This window comes from Trachinotus anak, unplaced genomic scaffold (genome assembly GCF_046630095.1).
Source record: "Trachinotus anak isolate AG129_WGS33_773 ecotype Australia unplaced genomic scaffold, CSIRO_AGI_Tana_v1 ptg000003l, whole genome shotgun sequence".
Classification (NCBI taxonomy): Eukaryota; Metazoa; Chordata; class Actinopteri; order Carangiformes; family Carangidae; genus Trachinotus; species Trachinotus anak.
Genome location: NW_027273854.1, coordinates 24,216,138 through 24,235,246, shown reverse-complemented (window position 1 = coordinate 24,235,246; position 19,109 = coordinate 24,216,138). Strand labels below are relative to the sequence as shown.

Sequence of the window (19,109 nt, the reverse complement as noted above, 5' to 3'; positions counted from 1 at the left end):
CAAGTTAGACAGTTTCACAAAAACATGGTAATTATGTCAAAAAGGTTTGCCACCCTACTCCCCAGACTAACTCAGGCATAGAAGCCATGTCTCCATAGTAAACGTCACTCCTGTTGACTCCTGGCAACAAAAAGTTTTTAGACCTGTCAATGAAAAATACAGAAGAAGCCCAGTTAACCTAATGTTAGATATTTGTCACCATGTTTGGCACACTTGGCCACATTTTTTCTGAATTTCCAAATGATTTAAAAAAAAAATGTTATCTTTGATTTTGGTATCTCAGATCTAATTTGTTATCCTGCATATGAATCTGTCTGCCCCACCAGTCATTAGATCTAACACTGAAAAAAGCTCAGTTAGTTTGTGTCACACAGTTGGTCTCCAGTCCTCCAGAGCAGCCATCTTTAAGCATGGCATTTTATAGCACCCATATTGTCATTATTTCACCACACATGAACCTCTAAAGCATCATAGATGGTCATGATATCAATCATTATCATAATAAAGACACATGATCAACAATGACCTAGTTTATAAAACTGGGACTGCAGCAGTCTTTTTTCATAACATATTTCTGCCGGCCAAGTCCCTGCCGAAGGCCAGCTGGGGGTGACAGTTCACTGGGTGATTAGCCTGTGACTTCAGACCTGGTATTAACGTGCGTCTTCAGTGATCCAATCACAAGTGGTCTTCAACCTGAATTTAAATTTTAAGTTTCCCTCTATCACTGGATGAGAGGTAGTCATAAGTTTGTTTTTCCATAATAAATGATTTTTTCTGCTGGCCTTCAGGAGTGCCCATCTCAGTTAATATGAAAGGTAAAAGTTTACACTACACCTTTTGAGTATGGTCAGGAGATGACAACATTTTATTTTATGCCTGCATTGTTTCAGTTCAATTACATTTGAAGATTGTATGCTCTCTATCTCTTTATACTATAAGTGCTTCAAGACAAACTTTTCTTCATGGAATATTTCAAGTTGTAATTTCCTTGAATAATTTTCATATATTGCTTTTACCTTAAGCTATTTTTATCCCCATGCATTTCAAGTTGGCACACTGAAGCATCTGGTCTGGTACATGTGAATATCCATTTTTACCAACAGCTGAAGAATTGTTGCACTGCCAAACAAATTCATAGTCAAGTCATAATTTCTTCAAAAGGAAGTGGGAATAATAAACTATATGTGGGCAGTTGTCTGCCTTGACCCATTGGGTTGAGAGGAGAGAAATGGTGGAGTCCTTCTATCAATCAGACTTTATTTGTAAAGAACTTTTCATACAATGTGTCTGTGTGACACATTGCATGACACACATCAGACATTTGTGTGTCAGCTTTACAGAATAGAAGCAATAAAACAATAACAGTAAACACTGAAGACTGTAAAGCAAAGATAAGGATAGAGCGATAAAGATAAGATGATAAAATGCTAAAAGAGAGGAAATGTCTGGAAGTGAGTAAAACCAGAAATAAAAGTAGAAATAAAATTAACAACCAGAAATAAATATAGGATATTAAAAGGGAGGTGGGGTCGTTAACACCTTGAGAGTCGTGGACCCTTCCAGCCATCATGTGAGTCCTTCTGACCACATGAGTCATAATGTAAATGATGTGAGGGATCTCAAGACTGCATTGTAAGTGGTCTTCTATGGCCAAGATATGTCTTTTGTCCTTCAGATGTAAGACAAGGACATTACTGTTCTCAGATGAGTGGCCCTGGTGGACAAGGGACACTCACTTGTCCAATTAAGTTCAATTCAATTTCATTTGTATAGCGCCAAATCATAATATACATTATCTCAAGGCACTTTACAGAGTAAGGTCGAGACCTTCTTTAATTATAGAGAAAAACCCAACAGCTCCCACAAAGAGCAGCACTTGGCAACAGGGGGGAGGAAAAACTCTCTTTTAACAGGAAGAAACCTCCAGCAGAACCGGGGTGGGCGGCTGTCTGCCTCGACCAGTTGGGTTTAAGGCTGCATCCACACTGCTACGTTTTCATTTTAAAACGCATCTCTCTTGCTACATTTTTGCCTCCCGTCCATACTACTCTGCAGTTTTCAAGCCTCGAAAACAGAGCGTTTTTGAAATGTTGCGGGCCCTGTTTTAGTTTGGTTAGGTTGCATTGTTGTCTGGACGGGCGAAAATGGAGACCTTTGGAAACGATGATGTAGACACACCGGGTCACTCCCTGATTGGGTCTTATCAGCCTCGGCTGCCAGTAGTGACACATGAATTATAAGTGTTACTGACCTAGTTGTCTTTGCTAGCAGCTGTTCATTGAAATGCCTGCATGTTTAGGCTACAACTGCCTTTGCTTTCCTCATTCATAGTATTTTCTACAAGTAATCAGCTGAGTACACCTGAGAAAAGACAATCAGCTTCCTGTTTACACCTGCTTGCGCTTCAGGTGGACGCAGATTGTTTCTGATATGGAACTGGTCTGGACGGATGTTGTGTAGTAGTAGTGTGGACGTACCCTGAGAGGAGAAAGAGGGGGTGGGGGGAAAGAGAGGGGAAAAAGAGAGATCAGGAACAGCTGTATATACTATAGGTAATGGTGTTATCAATAAGAGAGAGAGAGAGAAAGAGGGAGAGAGAGAGAGAAAGAGAGAGGGCTCAGTGCATCATGAGAATCCCCCAGCTAAAAGGAATGCATTGTAAGTGGTCTTCTCTGGCCAAGATGTGTCTTTTGTTCTTCAGATGTAGGACAAGGGCCACTGATTTGAGGACATTACTGTTCTCACATGAGCGGCCCTGGTGAACAAGGGGCACTCATTTGTCCCGTGTCAAATGAACTGTCCTCAAATGAGTGCCCCTTGTCCACAAGGGACACAACAATGTAGGTGCACATTTTGGCAAGAGAAGACTGATGGTTTAAAAGAGGAATGAAAGCAACAAACTGGAATGATCATTACCTGCTTCCCAGGCAGCTTAATACCCTAACAACTCACACATGACCATCACAACTTGAAGGTGAACTGAGGTAAACTGAGTTCTGGTTGGGGGTTCCCTTGTGTATTGGAGAGCCTCACATATTTGATTTGGAGTGCACTGTGAGTTTTAAGCAGCTTACAAAAATTTGAGTTAAGGTCACTGTACTTCTTCCCTAGATCCATGTGTTCCCTTTGCAGGCTGGTTAGAGCCTTTAATGCCCCATCTAGAGCATTTTTTTTCTCATTGATGTGTCTGAATTGAAAGCTTGACTCTTCCAGCTGTTGTTTCGGAGGTTTGGTTAAGCTGTCCTGAGTTTTCTTGAGAGCCACAGCCGGTTTCTGACATTCTTCCAGTGTTTCTGCCTGCTTGGCCAAAACGTCCTTCAGCTCGACACAGTACTTTTCACAAGTGGTCCTAACCTTTTCAAGAGCAGAGGCACATTGATTGGATCTCTGCTGCAAATCAGAGCTTTGTTTCTTTTCTTGTTTTAGGACATCCTCTAGTTGTCTAGTTGTCCTCGGCTTGTCTTGTCTTGCTCTCTGACTGACATTCTTTGAGGCCATCTACCATGTACTCAAGCTTAGCAATGTTAGCTTGACTCTGAGAGATTTCATTTTTATGACAGTTTGACTCTGCCAGCTGTTGTTTCTGAAGTCTGGAGAATCTGTCCTGAGCTTTCAGGAAGGCCATGGCCAGTTTCTGACATTCCCGCAGTGTTTCTCTCTGCTTGTTCAAAGCTTTTTTGAGCTTGACACGGTACATCTCACACATGGTCCTTTCTTTTTCAAGAGAAGAGACAATTTGATTGGCTCTCTACTGTTACAGTGACAATAAAGCTCATCGTCATCATCAAGTCAGAGCTTTGTGTAATTTCCTGTTCTAGGGCATCTTCAAGTTTGGCTTGTCTTGTCTTGCTTTCTGACTGACATGCTTTGAGGTCATCTAGCACGTACTCGAGCCTGGCAATGGTAGCTTGATTCTCATTCGTTTGATATTTCATAATTTCTTCTTGGCGCTCACAGAGAGAGCACTCTTTAAACATTATTCTCTCATATTTCATCTCCATAGCCTTGAATTTAGCCCTGATATCTGCATTCTCCATCCTTAGTGTCTGAATGTTGTACTTTGCTCCGTCTGACGATGCAGAGGCTTCTCTGAGCTGAGTCTTGCTCTTTTCTAAAGTCTGTTCAAAGTGTTGTTAACTTAGCACACTGTCACTACATTTAGAGACTTTTCTTAAACAGACTGGTTTCCCAGCTGCTTGGGAGGAAGAGCGCTTCCACTACACTGAGTCTCACCACTATCACATCAAATAAACTACTTTAATTACATGTATCATTACTACTAAAGGAGGCAGAGGAATTACTAAACATAAGATACACCAAGCAGAGAGAGCAGGAGAGAGGGAGAAGTCATCAGTAACTGAATAACATGTAAACATGTAAACAACATGTAAACAACAGAAACTTGGCAGCAACGGGAAATTAGATAATACACTTACTGCAACACAGCAATAAGAGCCCTGTTAAGAAATAAAGGGTTTCTGTCTACTGAAACGCTAGAGGGCTTTTAGTCTGAAAAAATTACAGGAAGTGACTGATCCTACAAAAATACATAGAAAGAGTTATAAAATAACTATAGAAATACACATATACAAAAAATATATTAATATACAAAAGTTATTTTCTCAATCTTTGTAAGTATTTTGCTTTGGTAGTTTTTTTAACCTTTATTTCAATTTAATAATTAATTCAAAATTTGATTCCTAAACTTATTATTTGACTCAATAATATTTGACTTGCCTTGATGAATTGTACTCTATGTGTGTCTATAGGGCATATAGACACACTTGACTATAGAGACATGCCCCACCCCCCATGTGGTGGGATCAGGCAGTGTCGTCCAGCTCTGCCCTGATTTGTTCAGCCAGGGGGCAGTTTGAGTCTCAATCATGTAGATCACAATCACCTGTGTGATGAGTCTGTGTCCTGTTCTGTGGCCTGTTCTGCTTTGTCTTGGTAATTTAATGAGGATTGTTGCAGACGTTGTTGTTTTAGTAAAATTGAGCCGTTAGCACAGTGTGTGGATCTTTTTTCTTACTTTTGCCTTTAGTTGAATCTTTTTTAACCAGCACCTGTGACAGTTCATGGCTTTAAAATAAATAAGTACCCACACCAGAGACCAACATCAACATCTAAAATTACACTATATCTGAGGTTTAAATCAGGTGAAAAACTCAGCTGGACCAAACAAATTGCAGCTGTTTCACACACATTGTTTTATTTATTTCAGGTTGTCCCAATAACATATACATTTCCTACTGAAAAATGTCTATACCTACATACAGACAAACAACAGCCACTAATGGAAAACGCTTTGCATTAGGCACTGTGGCTGATTCCTGAAGTCAAGGCAACAAGCAAAAAATACTGTAGCTACATTTTTCAAATTGGGTTCAACACATTCAAAGATATGAATCTTATCTTATATGAATTCTATCAATCTTTAGGTAAAAGTGGATCGACAAGCCAAACTCTATAAACATACATGAATACACAATGAACAGATAATTTTCCATTTAAATACAAACAGCTTACTAATTACTGGACAAACTGTACTGACTTGGCTTCTCACACTTTGGACTTCAGACATGTACATTTACTGTAGTACACTGGATAAAAAGACCAACTTCAGAAGAGTGCACCTGATTTTATGGTGAACTAGTATTAGTAGTGTGTCGTACATTTCACAAAGGTAAACCTTCTAAGAGACATAACTTTTTTTATTAATATCATTATGGAGTATTGGCAGTATCATCTGTCACTTTCATGAAGACAATGGATGATCACTTGGCACTGGTCCAGCTGCAGCTTTTTCTGATGTGCAAAGGGATGAATTTTAAAGCTTCTGTTTTGCCCACTTCAAAAAACAAACCTATTAATTTTCGGTCTAGTTATCTATTTTTAATTATGCTCAAGGAATAATAATAATATTTTTTTTTTTTTAATTGTGCAAAATCAAGATGGCACGTGAGCATTCCAAAATAAAATGTGTAGCTTGAGCAGAAGGTCAAATTGAAAGCACCAACTGATTTTTAGTGTGCAACTGTTCAAGAGCAGCATCAAGTGTTGGTACCAAGTCTGATCCATAACGACACGCTGCCACACTTAAGCCAGAACTTAATTCAATTCAACCGAAAGACATGTTCATGCCAAAGATGCCTAATATAGATAAAAATAATTCTATACGTAGCAGCAGTAGATATGCAGTGTTGATTAAAATACATCTAGCACAATGAAATGATGACTAAATTTGGCACGTTATTTTTCACAAATCAAATGACCAAATGTCTGCATTTAAAACTATAACGTTTATAAGCTTAAATTATTAACCTGATATGAATGAGAGTGAAACTGGGAGAAAACGATTCCTGCGATAAGATAGATAGTTTTGCCAGAGGAGACATATCACTCCATTGATTTTGTTGGGACTCAAAAAACATTCAGTCCACTCTGGTTGGACAGTGGTATAGCAGGTCTTTGGCTGAGTACAGACACGTGACCCTTACAACGACCAAGTTTAACGGTTTAGTGACGGCTTATGAGACCTGCTGCTATGATCAGTGTTTTTCATTTTAATTTTTAGAAAGTTACACTTAGCGCTGGGTAAAAGTGAGAAGCCGCTGTCTGAATGTTTTGTACGCTGCTAATGAAATGGAGAGAGGAGAGATAACAGATTCATTGGAACAAAGTGAATCTGTGTTTTTCACTTACACTTACATTGTCACTCAAACTGGTGCACCCAAATGATTTTTCACTGTCACACACTTTGTAACACTGGCAGGCTGAGGTTAACAAAACACACGAGAGTTCAGCAAAGAAAGCATCAGAATTTGATGGGTTGTATTTTATCTGGTAAAGATCCATTAAAAATGTCCAGATCAGCCCTGATATCAGTGCCCTCTAGTGCAGTGGTTCCCAACCTGTGGGCTGTGAGGGTGTTGCAAGTGGGCTGACAAGTCACTTGCCAAACAGAGAGTGTGTGAATGGGTGAATGTGGCCTACATTGTAAACCACTTGGAGTGCTTGATAAGACTAGAAAAGCACTATATAGGCTTTCCATTTATATACAATATATATGTGTGTGTGTGTGTGTGTGTGTGTGTGTGTGTGTGTGTGTGTGTGTGTGTGTGTGTGTATCACATTTTATTTCCTCAGATCTTGGATTAAGGTCTATTACTGTGATAAGCCAATGATAGAACGCCAAAAGCTTACAACCTTGGCATTGATTGATAGCTGGTTGGCAACAGGAAGGTATAAAAAAGGAGAGTCAAGAGACAGATGGTGAAACCCCTGTCGAACAAAAAAGATAAATTATTATTTGGCCTTGTATTGTCATGGGGTTGGATGTGAGCTGCCAACATTTCTGAGATTTTCAGTGACTTGGAAAAGGTTGGGAACCACAGCTCTAGTGCCAGCAACTGGTGTGTTTGCAGGACTACGTACTGATCAGAGGAGTGGGAGACAGAGTCCTGCTCCCTGTCCTAGTGGCTCCAGACAAAGTATCGGGTTCTGGGTTGGGTTTGAACCTTTTCTGACGTGTAATGCTGTGGTCTCTGTTCAGGTTAGAGCTGTTTTATTGAGAAATGTCCGTCAGTCTCTCCCAGTGCCAATAGGGAGAGAGAGAGTGTAGCCACTGGTGAACAGTCAGTAACAAGTGGAAAAATAAAGCTTCGGGTCAAGTTTGGGTCTCACATTTGGCAGCACGAGTCAGAGAATGGGCGGGGCTTGGGCCTCAGTTTTAGGACCATGTAGAAGCCAAAGACACAGTAGGAGTCAATTTGCAAATGTGGTTTCTCCAGCTTCTGAGCTGCCAGAGAGATGGAGTTATACATTTGCATTAATGTGTTACGCTCACGGCTGCTGTAGGTACACTCTCGGTGACGTTTGTCCCCTCAAAAATGTAACTACGTGTCATGATGATGCGACGTGAGGACAACTCTGACTGTTTGTGTTTCTACTTGACGCCACACAAAATGAGAACGTGTCAGACTCCTTGCTAATTCTCTATTAACTGTATAAACTGAATCGGATTTGGTGTGATCATATTTTTAACATTTACTACTTTTAATTATCTAAATAAAATTTAAAAAAACATTTTGGTTTGGTCCTGTCCATGATTTGTATTGACTTCACCGGACCAAACCTAAACTTTTGTCTTTTCTGACCACGCTTATGACAATTTGTGTTTGAACTGATAGCAAGGCATTAACAGACTGGTAGCACAGGCAGTCTGTAGGCACCACTACGACTGCTTGTATCCAGATGAAGCAGAGGTGTCAGACCTGAGGTCAGGGCCTGGTGGGAGACCCCCCCTCAATCAGGGTCTTGAAGTGGACAGACAGAGACTCTTCCTCCGGGTTGGGCGGGCGTCTGTACTCTTCCCTGGTGATCAAGTAGCCCAGCAGCACCCCAAAACACACTAGCAGGATCCCCAAAATGTTGGCCAGCACCCCCTCTCGGTCAAACAGGGAGTAGGTCGGCCTGGGCCCAGAGAGACAGAGAGGGATTCGGGAGGTGGAGGTCGAGACAGACACAAATTACACACAAAACATAAAGATAGAAGAGATTGTATCTATGGGAGTGTGTACAGTATGTTTATAATAATGAGTGAGTAGAAGCATGGAGGCAGATACAGTCAGAGACACACATACATGATGCTGAAGAGGAGTTTCTCTGTGATGCCGAGCAGACAGCTCCCTATGGCCATAACCAGCAGCACCAGACCACAGAACACATGGATGGGCAGGAACGAGGCCCGTAACCATGACGATGCAACCGGAAACAGGAAGAACAGCAAACCCATCACCCACTAGGAGAAATGAAGGAATTAAAACTTGTGTTACTGTTTTAATTTTCATCACACTTTTGCAAATCACACACAACAGAGTTTTTACTCAGAATGAAGCCGAAAACCAAAAGCTGACAGAGGGGCTGCGGTCAGAGGCGCCAGCAGCTGTTATCCTGTACGTTTTTTTTATCATTTGGTTTGCTTTTTTAACATATCCATCTATCTTTACAACACAATTGTGACAACAGGATATCCTGTCTTATTTTTTGGTTGCATCCACTCACTAATGTTATGAGTCTAGATCATAGACTGTATATAATAATGGACGTAGACTCCAGGTCTGAAAAGTGAAGCCAACGCAGAAGAGCCTTAAACCTTCATTCTACCTAATGACCATCAGGGGGCGACTCCACTGGTTGTAAAAAGAAGTCAGATTGTATTGAAGTCTGTGGGAAAATGTCTCTACTTCTCACTTGATTTATTACCTTAGTAAACGTTTTCCTAATGAGTTTATGGTCTCAGTCTCTAGTTTCAAGTCTTCTTCAACACAACATGATGTTCATTTTTTAAATTATGGTCCATTTAGAGGAAAATAGACAATGAAGCAGGGTATGCATTTGGCGGGACTACTGTGTGATTGACAGACTGTACCACACACGGCGACCTGCCTGTCAATCAGGATAGAGAACAGAGCTCACTTTGACCCCTTAATACAAATCAATCATCATTTGTCACAGCCTATCTGAGTATTGTTTAGCTCACTGTTGAGTTCAGGAAACCTCAGAGACCTCCCCAGTCTCTAGACCTGGATCCAGCAGAACATCTTAGGGATGAGGTAAACAGGAGAGTCTCAGAGGAAAGTTTCCACCCTCTTGCTGAATCCATGACGTGAAGAACTGAGGCTGTTTGAGAGCAAAGGGAGGAACTACCCAGTGCATCTGAGAGTGTCTGAGTGTGTGTGTACCTGTAAACAGAACAGGACAAAGGTAGCCATGCCACACCAGCTGTGTAGAGAGTACATGTCTGGGATCTTTTCTGCTCTGTGGAAGTCAAACACAGCTGCAAAACCTGCGCACACAAACATACACACACACAAAGTGAATAACAAACAGACACCAGGTCAGAAAAAAGCTAAGTCCTCTCTCTCTCTCTCTCTCTCTCTCTCTGTCTCTCACTCACTTACACACACACACACAAACACACACAAACACACACACACACACAGTGGTATTAATCTCTTTACTTCTCTGTCTTCCTCACCTATGATGCTGATGATGAGGGCGAGCAGGTGAATGATCCCATGAAGCAGTTTTACGTTCCTCTTTGCCTCATTACGAAACACTCTGTAGACCAGAATGGCTGGAGAGGGGGGGGGGGGTGTTAACTGACTAATACTTTTAAGTTTTTTTCTTCTCAGAGTACACAGTCTGAGTTTGTGAAGATAGCGTGCAATATGAAATAACACTTATTTATACTAAGCCCACAGGTTGTATCAGCCAAGACTATTACTATAGCAATAACTGAAAAAACTAATGAGACAGACAATACATTACAGAGACTGCAGAGTACAAATCAAAATAGAAAAAAAAAGAGACAGAATACTGAATTTTTGTCATTATGAGAATAGATAAGCAATGCATGATAAGTGATTTTTATATTTATATTTATATTTTATCTATTTATACTGAATATATAATAATACACAAAATACCAAGTTAATACTAAAAGTAAAAATTTCAGATTAAATAATATAACATTATGCACACATCTCAATGCATTAATAATGAAGGAAAATGTAAGACTAATTTAAGCAGCTGTTTCAGGAAATCTGAAGAAGACAGTATGAGGCCAAGAAACAGGGAACAGGGAACAAGGCAATAGATGGTTTTATCGAAATATCAACCTGAGGAAATGATTTAAATGTCAACCGAGTAGGAAAACGTTATAAAGAACCAGTTTAAAAGAGTAAAATAATAAAATTGAAAATGGAAAACATACCAGCAAGACCTTGTAGTGACTTATTAAATGAGGTTTTAATCTTAAATAATTGAATTTAGAAAATATTTAAATATCTATAAAGATTTGAGAGAAACATTAAGTGATGATTAGAGCACATAAGTTGTAAAGCTGTGCTGACAGGTCAACATGCTCTTTTTTTTCCTTCTACTGGAGCAAAACATTGAACAATTGCTTATTGCGTTCAGTTGAAATCCTTTCTTTTGGCCACCTGAGCCAGCTGCTTGGTACCATTTCCACTGAGCAGCTTCACGCTTTTTTTTTTTTTTCACTTGCTGTTTGCAGAGCGAGCATGAGGTGTGAGTCATACTGTGAGGCTGAAAAAGTTCTGCTCTGATTAAGTGTGAATACAGATTAAAGAGAAAAAGGATGAGTTAGTGAATGTATCCACCATTAGTGTGGATGCGGCCTGAGGCAACAAAAGCAGTTATCACAGTGAATCAGCACTGAGGGGTGTGTCTCTGTGTGTGTGTGTGTGTGTGTGTGTGTGTGTGTGTGTGTGTGGGTGTGTGTGGGTGTGTGTGAGTGTGTGTGTGCGTGTGTGTGTGTGTGTGTGTGTGTGTGTGTGTGTGTGTGTGTGCAAAACCCCCCCAGGGTGTTTCCATCTCTTATTAACCATCCTTCTCTGTCCCATCTAATGTCCAGCTGACCTTTGCTTTTATTGCTCTAATGTAATCCAGTGTTGTAGCAGACAGCTGTCCTGGTGAACCAGTTGAACTAATGTGGTTGCTCTCATTAACAAAAGGACCCAGAGGAAAAATAGACTAATCTCACTTTGTCTTTTTTCTAGAGACCACAGACAGCACCAGGATTCGCTGCAGTGTGAGCAGGCAGCACCTCTCCCCATAGGTAACAAATAGCCCTTCTCCCCTGCATAATGCCGACTCAACTGGACTCTACTCGCCTTTTCTTGGTTTTCCGTTGGGCAAGAGTTGTGCATAGTACCTGGCACTTGGTACTTTTTTGTGTCACCTCCAAAAGGTGACATGAAAACACTGCAGACTAGCTTTCCTGAGTAAAAGTTTTCCAGCACTCTTCTGCTGTTTGGTGAAATCTTTTTATGTTCATTCCCAACGTTTTTTAACAACTGAGAAGAAAGGATCAGGTGGAGGATACGCGACTACAGGGATTAGTTAATCTAAAGTACATTTTTCCCATAGTAAACATTCCTGTTATCTTAACACAGTCATTTTAAGTTGGGGGGATGCAATCTGCATGATAGGCCCACGCATGAACGAACTAGTCTGTGTGTGAATATGAACGATCCCAGTGGAACATGAAGGGGAATCCCTCCGATGGGAATTTTATCCATTCATCTTTGTGAAAAGTTTGTTTCCAGTCGTTTGGTGACGTAGCAGCTACTCATAGTGCTAGCTGGTGAGCTACATGCTAACAAACTAGCTAGCTGGGAACATGCATGTGTTTGTCAGTCACAATATCTCCTCCAGCTTTTTCTTTTTTCTCTGTACTATGCTGTTTAATCCCCCTGTAGTTCTGTTTTTTTGTATTGTACAGTATTTAATTTGTGCTTATTAGGAGGGACATAAATCTCCTCATGTTAACAAGCATGCTAACTGTTTGCTAATTGTCAGATAGCCTGGCTTGTTATTTTGATCACTAAAGGGACAATAAGTTCACAGTGACTTGTTTGTAGCTTTTCTCATTGCAAATCATTACATTTTTGTGAAGCAGCTTATTTTCTGACAAGAGGTTAAATAAAAGTGGCTTTGACAACATTGACCACAGTCATCTAGGTTTTTATGAGGGACAATTCTCAATCCATAGGCGAGCATATAGATACGAGTTTAGTTAAAATTAAATCATTTAAATGCAACTGTGGTATAAAATGGGCAGAAAAAGAGGGTCCACATTTTAAAGGGTTTAATTTAAGCATTTGACTTGTAAAAGGGCAGGGGGAACGGACCCCTTGCTAGATGCTGCTCAGTTTGCTGACTGAGGTTTTCTTTGTTTTCTAGTTCAATTCCCTTATGAACCTCTGTCACTGGAAATATCACCAAAACCAGAAGTCTCTGTATAAATCAGAATTACTGGGAGGGAGTGGGGGGGTTGATGGCTGTCTGGGTAGTGTTAGCATAATGCATCAGGTCAGCAGCACAGTGCCTGAGGCTGAGACACACACAAACACACACACTATCAGGCTGACAGAAATACAGCATCTACATTTTACTGGTCCTATTTCCTGTTTCACTCAATTTACAGAATATTATCCAAAAATAACTTATTGTAACCATGACTACGAACGTGATGTAAGACCAGCTGAGTTTTTCTGTAGATATCAGGTGGAGGGCAGATGGAAAGGCTCACTTCCTGACTCCAGCCTGTATTTAGCTAAGCTAGAGATGTGGCTCAAGGGTTTGTAACGCTGGTCTGTAGGTGCGTCCACAGCTTTGGTCCAGAACATAGACTGTATATGAAAATGGACGTTGACTCCAATTCTGAAAAGTGAGGCCAGTGCTGACGAGCCTTAAACCTGTGTTCTCTCTAATGCCCATCAGGGGGCGACTCCACTAAAAAAAAAAAAAAAAAAAAAAAAAAAAGTCTGACTGTATTGAAGTCTATGACAAATTGGTTCCACTTCTCAATTGATTCTATGGTCTAAATCACTAGTTTCAAGTCTTCTTCAATACAGTATGATGATTATGGTCCCATTTAGAGGAAAATGAGAAAAAAAAACAAACAAACAAACAGATAAATAAAATACTATTTATAACATAATTGCAATGAAATAAGTGAATAAAATAAGGTGACTAATGACTAAAAACCATATTTAATTATAAGCCAGGCTGAAGAAGTGCGTTTTAAGGTGACACTTCCGGCTGCTATCAGGTCCTCAGGGAGACTATGCCCGTCAGTGCTGACAAGAAAGCAAGTAGCTGGCATTGAAAGAACATTGTAGAAAAAGCTAACCTTCAGTTTAGTCCTACAATTTACATGGCTTTGTGCCAAAAAGAGCTTTGTTTTTTTTTCTGCCTGTAATCTCAGTGACTACACTCCCTACCCACCAGTGGCGTGAGTGTGGACTCACCGTCGCCGTGCAGGAAGACCAGCCCCAGCACCATGCACAGAGGGTGCAGGTTGAACTCCTGCGCTGAGCCGTCCCAGGCGAAGCCCTTGTGGAAGTGACCCATCCACACACCGGTCAGCACCACAGACGCCAGACCCAGCACCTGCGACGCTCCCACCAGCCACGCAAACATGGAGCGAACAGGACGTGGAGCAGAATCATCCATGATCTGACAGAGAGAAACAGGAGGAGCACTGAGTACAACTGATGCCTTGGGCTGTACCATTTGTTAAACTAAATCAAAATGAATTAAATTAGAGAGCTAAGGTTGAGAAATCCAGATGTGGTAACCGGGTATTTTTTTCCTTTTACAATGTTGCGGTGAAGTTTGATTAAACTCAGTGGCTAAAAAACATATGTGTTTTTATTTTACTCCATAAAATTGACTGAGTTAAGAATGATAATTTGCACTTGTAATGTACAATATCAATTAAGGATTATCCTGCATTATTGTTTCATCTTTAGTGCCTATTTAGGGGCCCTGTGTCAAAGACAGGGTCAATGGGGACCCAAGAGCAAGAACACAAAGAATAGCTAAAGCAACAATTATCCCCATCACCACAGCAAAGCCAAGGCAGGTCACTTAGCATAGTCACTGGATCCTAGCTGCTTAGCTTGGCCAGTAAGTGACATGTCAGAAAATCTGGATCTAGAGCTTTCATACACCAAAGCATAAAAAAACTAACATTACTGAGATCCAGAGACAAATCCAGCTGCAATTACTCAAAGGCTTTTTAAATCACATTTCTGCACAAATGTGCAGTAAACCCACAGGAGCGACAAGCTCTCGTGACACTTGATTCTCCGGTGCAGGTGTCAGAGAGGAGGATGCTGCTCAGACTCATCAGCATCATGGACAGTACCTGGGATGAACACAGCATGTGGCACCCTGGCACCGAGGTGCGTCACTGAACACCTCAGAAAGTGCTTATTCCTCACTCTGTACAACTCATTTCTGGACACTTACATTATAATCATACTACATCTTAAACCCAGTCTCCTGTTTTTAATTCCTCTTCCTGCTGTTTCCCTATTTGCAGTGTGATGCACCCCTTACTTTTTCATTTCCCATGCATTCATCCACTCATACACTTGTTTCATGCCGTGTACTCTTCTTTACATAGACATTCACCTCTTTATTTATTATGTTTATAGCCTTTATTTCAGTATGTATACCAAGCATCTTAGGCACAATGATTCCTTAATGTTTATTTGTTCTATCTTATTATATCTATATCTTCAGTTACCCGTAAACAGTAGTGAAAGAAGTATTCAAATAATTTATCTAAATTAAAGGGCAATACCGCAGCATAAAAATACAAGTATATTAAATATATAATTGTCAATTTTACTTCAGTAAAAGTAAAATATTATCAGCACTTAAAATATCAAAGGTAATAGTACTCATTATGCAGTGGTGTGCAATGGCCACTGTCAGTGTTAACTATATATGATTAAATTACTGTATCATTATTACTGATGCATTAACATGTAAGTAGTATTGTAATGTTGTAACTGGTTAAGCTGGAGCCAATTTTAATTTGTGCTGATAGTTTATAAACTGATCATATATTTTACACATAAAATCATAATCTTTTTACCAGTAAAATAAAATATGATACATTGAAATGTAAGTATAAAGTAGCATAACATGAAAATACATCACTGGAGGAAATACTCTCTGTTGCACAGGGAGTAGTTGCACTCTGACCTGTATTCACCTGTATGAAAAGTGTTCTTGGCTACAAATCGAGTTTGACTGATAAATCGATAAATACAGGTGAAATGCATGGAAAGCTTGCAGGAGTGAATACTTTCACAATATATACACTTGACCAATGAGAGCACAGTTGACAGTAAAACAGCTACGCAGCACAGATCTCCTTCAGAATAAAAACCACTTCTGCCTTTTTTTTTTTTTAATCACATTTTCAATCAGCCGAAGAGTCAAACAATGTAAACACGTCGTTTAGAAAACACATCAGGAAGTGTCGCGCCGAGCAGACGGGAGCGACATGAGGGCAGCAGCAGAAATGAGCCAAAACCCAATGGCTTTCCTGTTATCAGCTGAAAGCCTTCATTATTATAACCTCACCGAAGTGAATTATCACTCCCGCTTCAGACACATCCTCAGTGATGTCACCACACAGACTAGGGAGGGTACACTGAACTACAGGAGAATTACAGGCTGCTGTAAGGCTTCAGCTTCAGCGAGTTGTCACCTGTTACCTGGCGCAGTGTTTAGATTTAACAAAACATCTGTTTACCTCCAACGATGGGATATCATGTGATTTGCGCTCTGCTGATGTCATTAACATTAAAAAGGCAGTTTCCATGTGGGAAAGCAAACGGTTCTAATAAACTGCGGATGGTGTGAAGTACTTACTGCGCTGCAGGCTCCGCTCTGCTGAGGAAGTCCTGGAGTCTGGACTCCGAGATCCGCCTTCCTCCTCCCGCTGCCCGTGTGCGTGTGCGGGGCGTGCGTGTGCGTGCGTGCGTGCGTGTGAGTGTGTGTGTGTTGGACGCACTTCTACGAAAGCCCAACCCCCGTGACAGCAGGACTGTGTGGAGGAAAGAACAAAATACAACTTTATAGGCCGACTACCAATATTATTTTATTATTATCATTATTATTATTATTGGTATTTTTATTAGTATTAGAGGTAGTAGTAGTAAAATAGTAGAAGTAGTAGTAGTACAAGAATTATTATTCTATTAGTCTGTGTGGCTGCATCACATATGACATTATGTTCTTAAAGTAAAACAGAGCTCTGTCTAATATTGAACAGGAAGTGAATTGAATTGAATCGGACACGTGATTTAGGCTAACGTCACAATAACATCAACAGAGAGGTGGGGAGGGGGGGGGGTGCGGGGGGGGGGGGGGGGGGGTTGACTGCGTGGATTGATGACTAACAGCTCCAGTGTAAAGGTTTGTTGCCTTGACAACAGTGCAGAGAGGGGATGGTGGGGAGGATGTGCAGAGGAAAAGGAGGAGAGGGAGGATGGGAGTGTCTGTCAGTGAATCATAGTTGCTCATTAGAGGAGAAGCAGGCAAATCGGAGCAGTTACAAACTGCACCTGTGCACGATATATAAAACCTAATACCATGACAGCCGCCATTACTACTGCCAGTGCCAGAACTGCTGCTGCTCCTGCCACTAACAACGGAGCGTTATGGGTGTACATGTACATTTGGAGGCAGAAGCTCCTTTTATGTTGTCATGTTATCACCTACTGTAATAATGTATACAGCAGTTAAATACCGAACCATCAGCACTGACAATATGTGCATTACACATTACACACTGCAGTCTCCAGTGTGTAATCTTACGCAGTTGGCACTTTCATGAATTATTTAAGCCAACTGGATCTAACAGTAACTAACCAGCTGCTGTTGCACAGCGAAACTGTTTGACTCATATTTAAAGTTAGTAAAATGAGATTTGATTTGTAAAGCAGTGACTACTATACTTTATACTTATTACTTTAAGCAAATCTCCAAACCCCGTTTCCTCTGGATGATCGAAATAAATGCTGGTGTCCACAGAATCACTACAGGGAGTATGTACAGAAGAAGCATTGTTTTGCACATGTATACCCACGTATGACTAATGAAAAGTTTTAATTAGATAATGTGATTCATACAGTACAGTACAGTACTTTTTTTTAAAGATTTGTTTTCTAAAACAACTTTGTGCACATTATAAGCTTTGTCTCTCGTGCAATGCAATTTCAACATCATGTCCTTATATTTGGAATATTGTATAAAAAATTAAGAAGCTGTATATTAATAAGTGAAATTTAGTTTGAGTTTAGTTTCAGATATCAATAAACTGCTAATAAAGGTTAATGCTGTATATTAATATCTGTGTTTCTGTATATTTTTGCCTCCATGATAGAAAGTGACTTTTAGTGGAGTAAACAGCATAATGTTTTCCATTATACTATTATGAAAGAGAAATAAAGATGCATTAAAAGTTCAAGCAGTTCAATATTTCACCTAAATAAAGTAATAAAGGTGGTTGTGGTAATGCAGCAGCACCTGTCAGTGAACATTCATGCACCATCCTTCCTCTCCTCTAGAGGGCTCTGCAGTCTTGGATAGTTCAGTTTATGGTCATATTGATGTGCAGCATTTAGAAAAGCAGCAGGATCAGTGGTGTTCACCCTGGGGTCTGGGGACCCAGCAGGGGACTTCAGGTCTCAGAGGGCAACACAAGGAGATGCACAATCAGATGTCCCCCTAAAACCTAAGCAGGTAAATTTACTGTTGCAGTTTTATTGTTTTATTAAATCTATGATACTCGGCTGTGTGTGTATGTATGTGTGTGTGTGTGTGTGTGTGTGTGTGTGTGTGTGTGTGCGTGTGTGTGTGCGTGTGTTCTCTTTTTCTGTCTGACATTTCTGATTTCTCCGGTGACTCACAGGAGGCTGACTCACCACTGCTCCTTTTCGTGTGTGTGTGTGTGTGTGTGTGTGTGTGTGTGTGTGTGAGCTACATATTGACATGTTATTTGTTCATCTTTTCTCATCATCATCTCTCTTTCTCTCTCTCTCTCTTCATCTTTTATTGTCTAATAACTTTTAATGACACCACGGGGCCCATTTTCCCTTCTTCGTCCCAGTGTAATGATGAAATCTTTGTCCCTGCTTCACTATGACTGGACACATCTGTACCTGTGTAGGTTTAAACCTGTGAGATTTTACATCCACCCACTGGTGCAGCATGAGGTCACAATTAAAGAAACACTGATATCAGGCTGGAACATAAATATATCTTGTATATCTTCACATGTCTATTTATTTATGTTTGGTTTATATATAGGAACAATGTGTAAAACTTAAAAACCCTTTGTTAGCTCTGGTCTCTGTTGTTCAGGAGCACAACAGTCAAGAAAGTATTTTCTCATTTTATGAAAAACTTTGGGGAAATACACTTATTTGTTTTCTTGCCAAGCATTAGATGAGATGTTTACAGCAAAATACATCCAGCCCATACTTGGACACACATGCTTGTTTTCTTCTGGCCCAGTATACACCCAGTTCCTTGGCCTGAATCTGGCCCATGTTAAGCATGATTGTAAGATCTCACATCTGGACCAATTCTTGCACACACACACACACACACACACACACACACACACACACACACACACACACACACACACACACACACACAGAAAACCCTCTGGCTGTCAGTCAATACCAGAGGATAAC

At 40.4% G+C, this 19,109-nt stretch overlaps 1 protein-coding gene across 1 annotated transcript; it reads right to left on the bottom strand.

Annotated features, from left to right (window-relative positions):
- Positions 1-5,192: 5,192 nt before the first annotated feature.
- cyb561 (cytochrome b561) lies at positions 5,193-16,374 on the bottom strand. The gene is made up of 6 exons (XM_071474795.1): positions 16,276-16,374; positions 13,851-14,058; positions 10,049-10,147; positions 9,753-9,856; positions 8,652-8,809; positions 5,193-8,481 (listed from the first exon to the last, which is right to left on the bottom strand). Exons 2-6 carry the CDS (start codon positions 14,053-14,055, stop codon positions 8,289-8,291), a joined length of 759 nt encoding a protein of 252 aa, XP_071330896.1. The 5' UTR covers positions 14,056-14,058; positions 16,276-16,374; the 3' UTR covers positions 5,193-8,288.
- Positions 16,375-19,109: the final 2,735 nt, after the last annotated feature.

Excerpts from the sequence above, each read along its gene's own strand:
- cyb561 (XM_071474795.1), bottom strand. The coding sequence starts at position 14,055 with ATGGATGATTCTGCTCCACGTCCTGTTCGCTCCATGTTTGCGTGGCTG. Across the intron at positions 9,857-10,048 it reads CCTCATCATCAGCATCATAG|GTTTTGCAGCTGTGTTTGAC; the intron begins GTGAGGAAGACA and ends TTGTGTGCGCAG. Across the intron at positions 8,810-9,752 it reads TTGTCCTGTTCTGTTTACAG|TGGGTGATGGGTTTGCTGTT; the intron begins GTACACACACAC and ends CATTTCTCCTAG.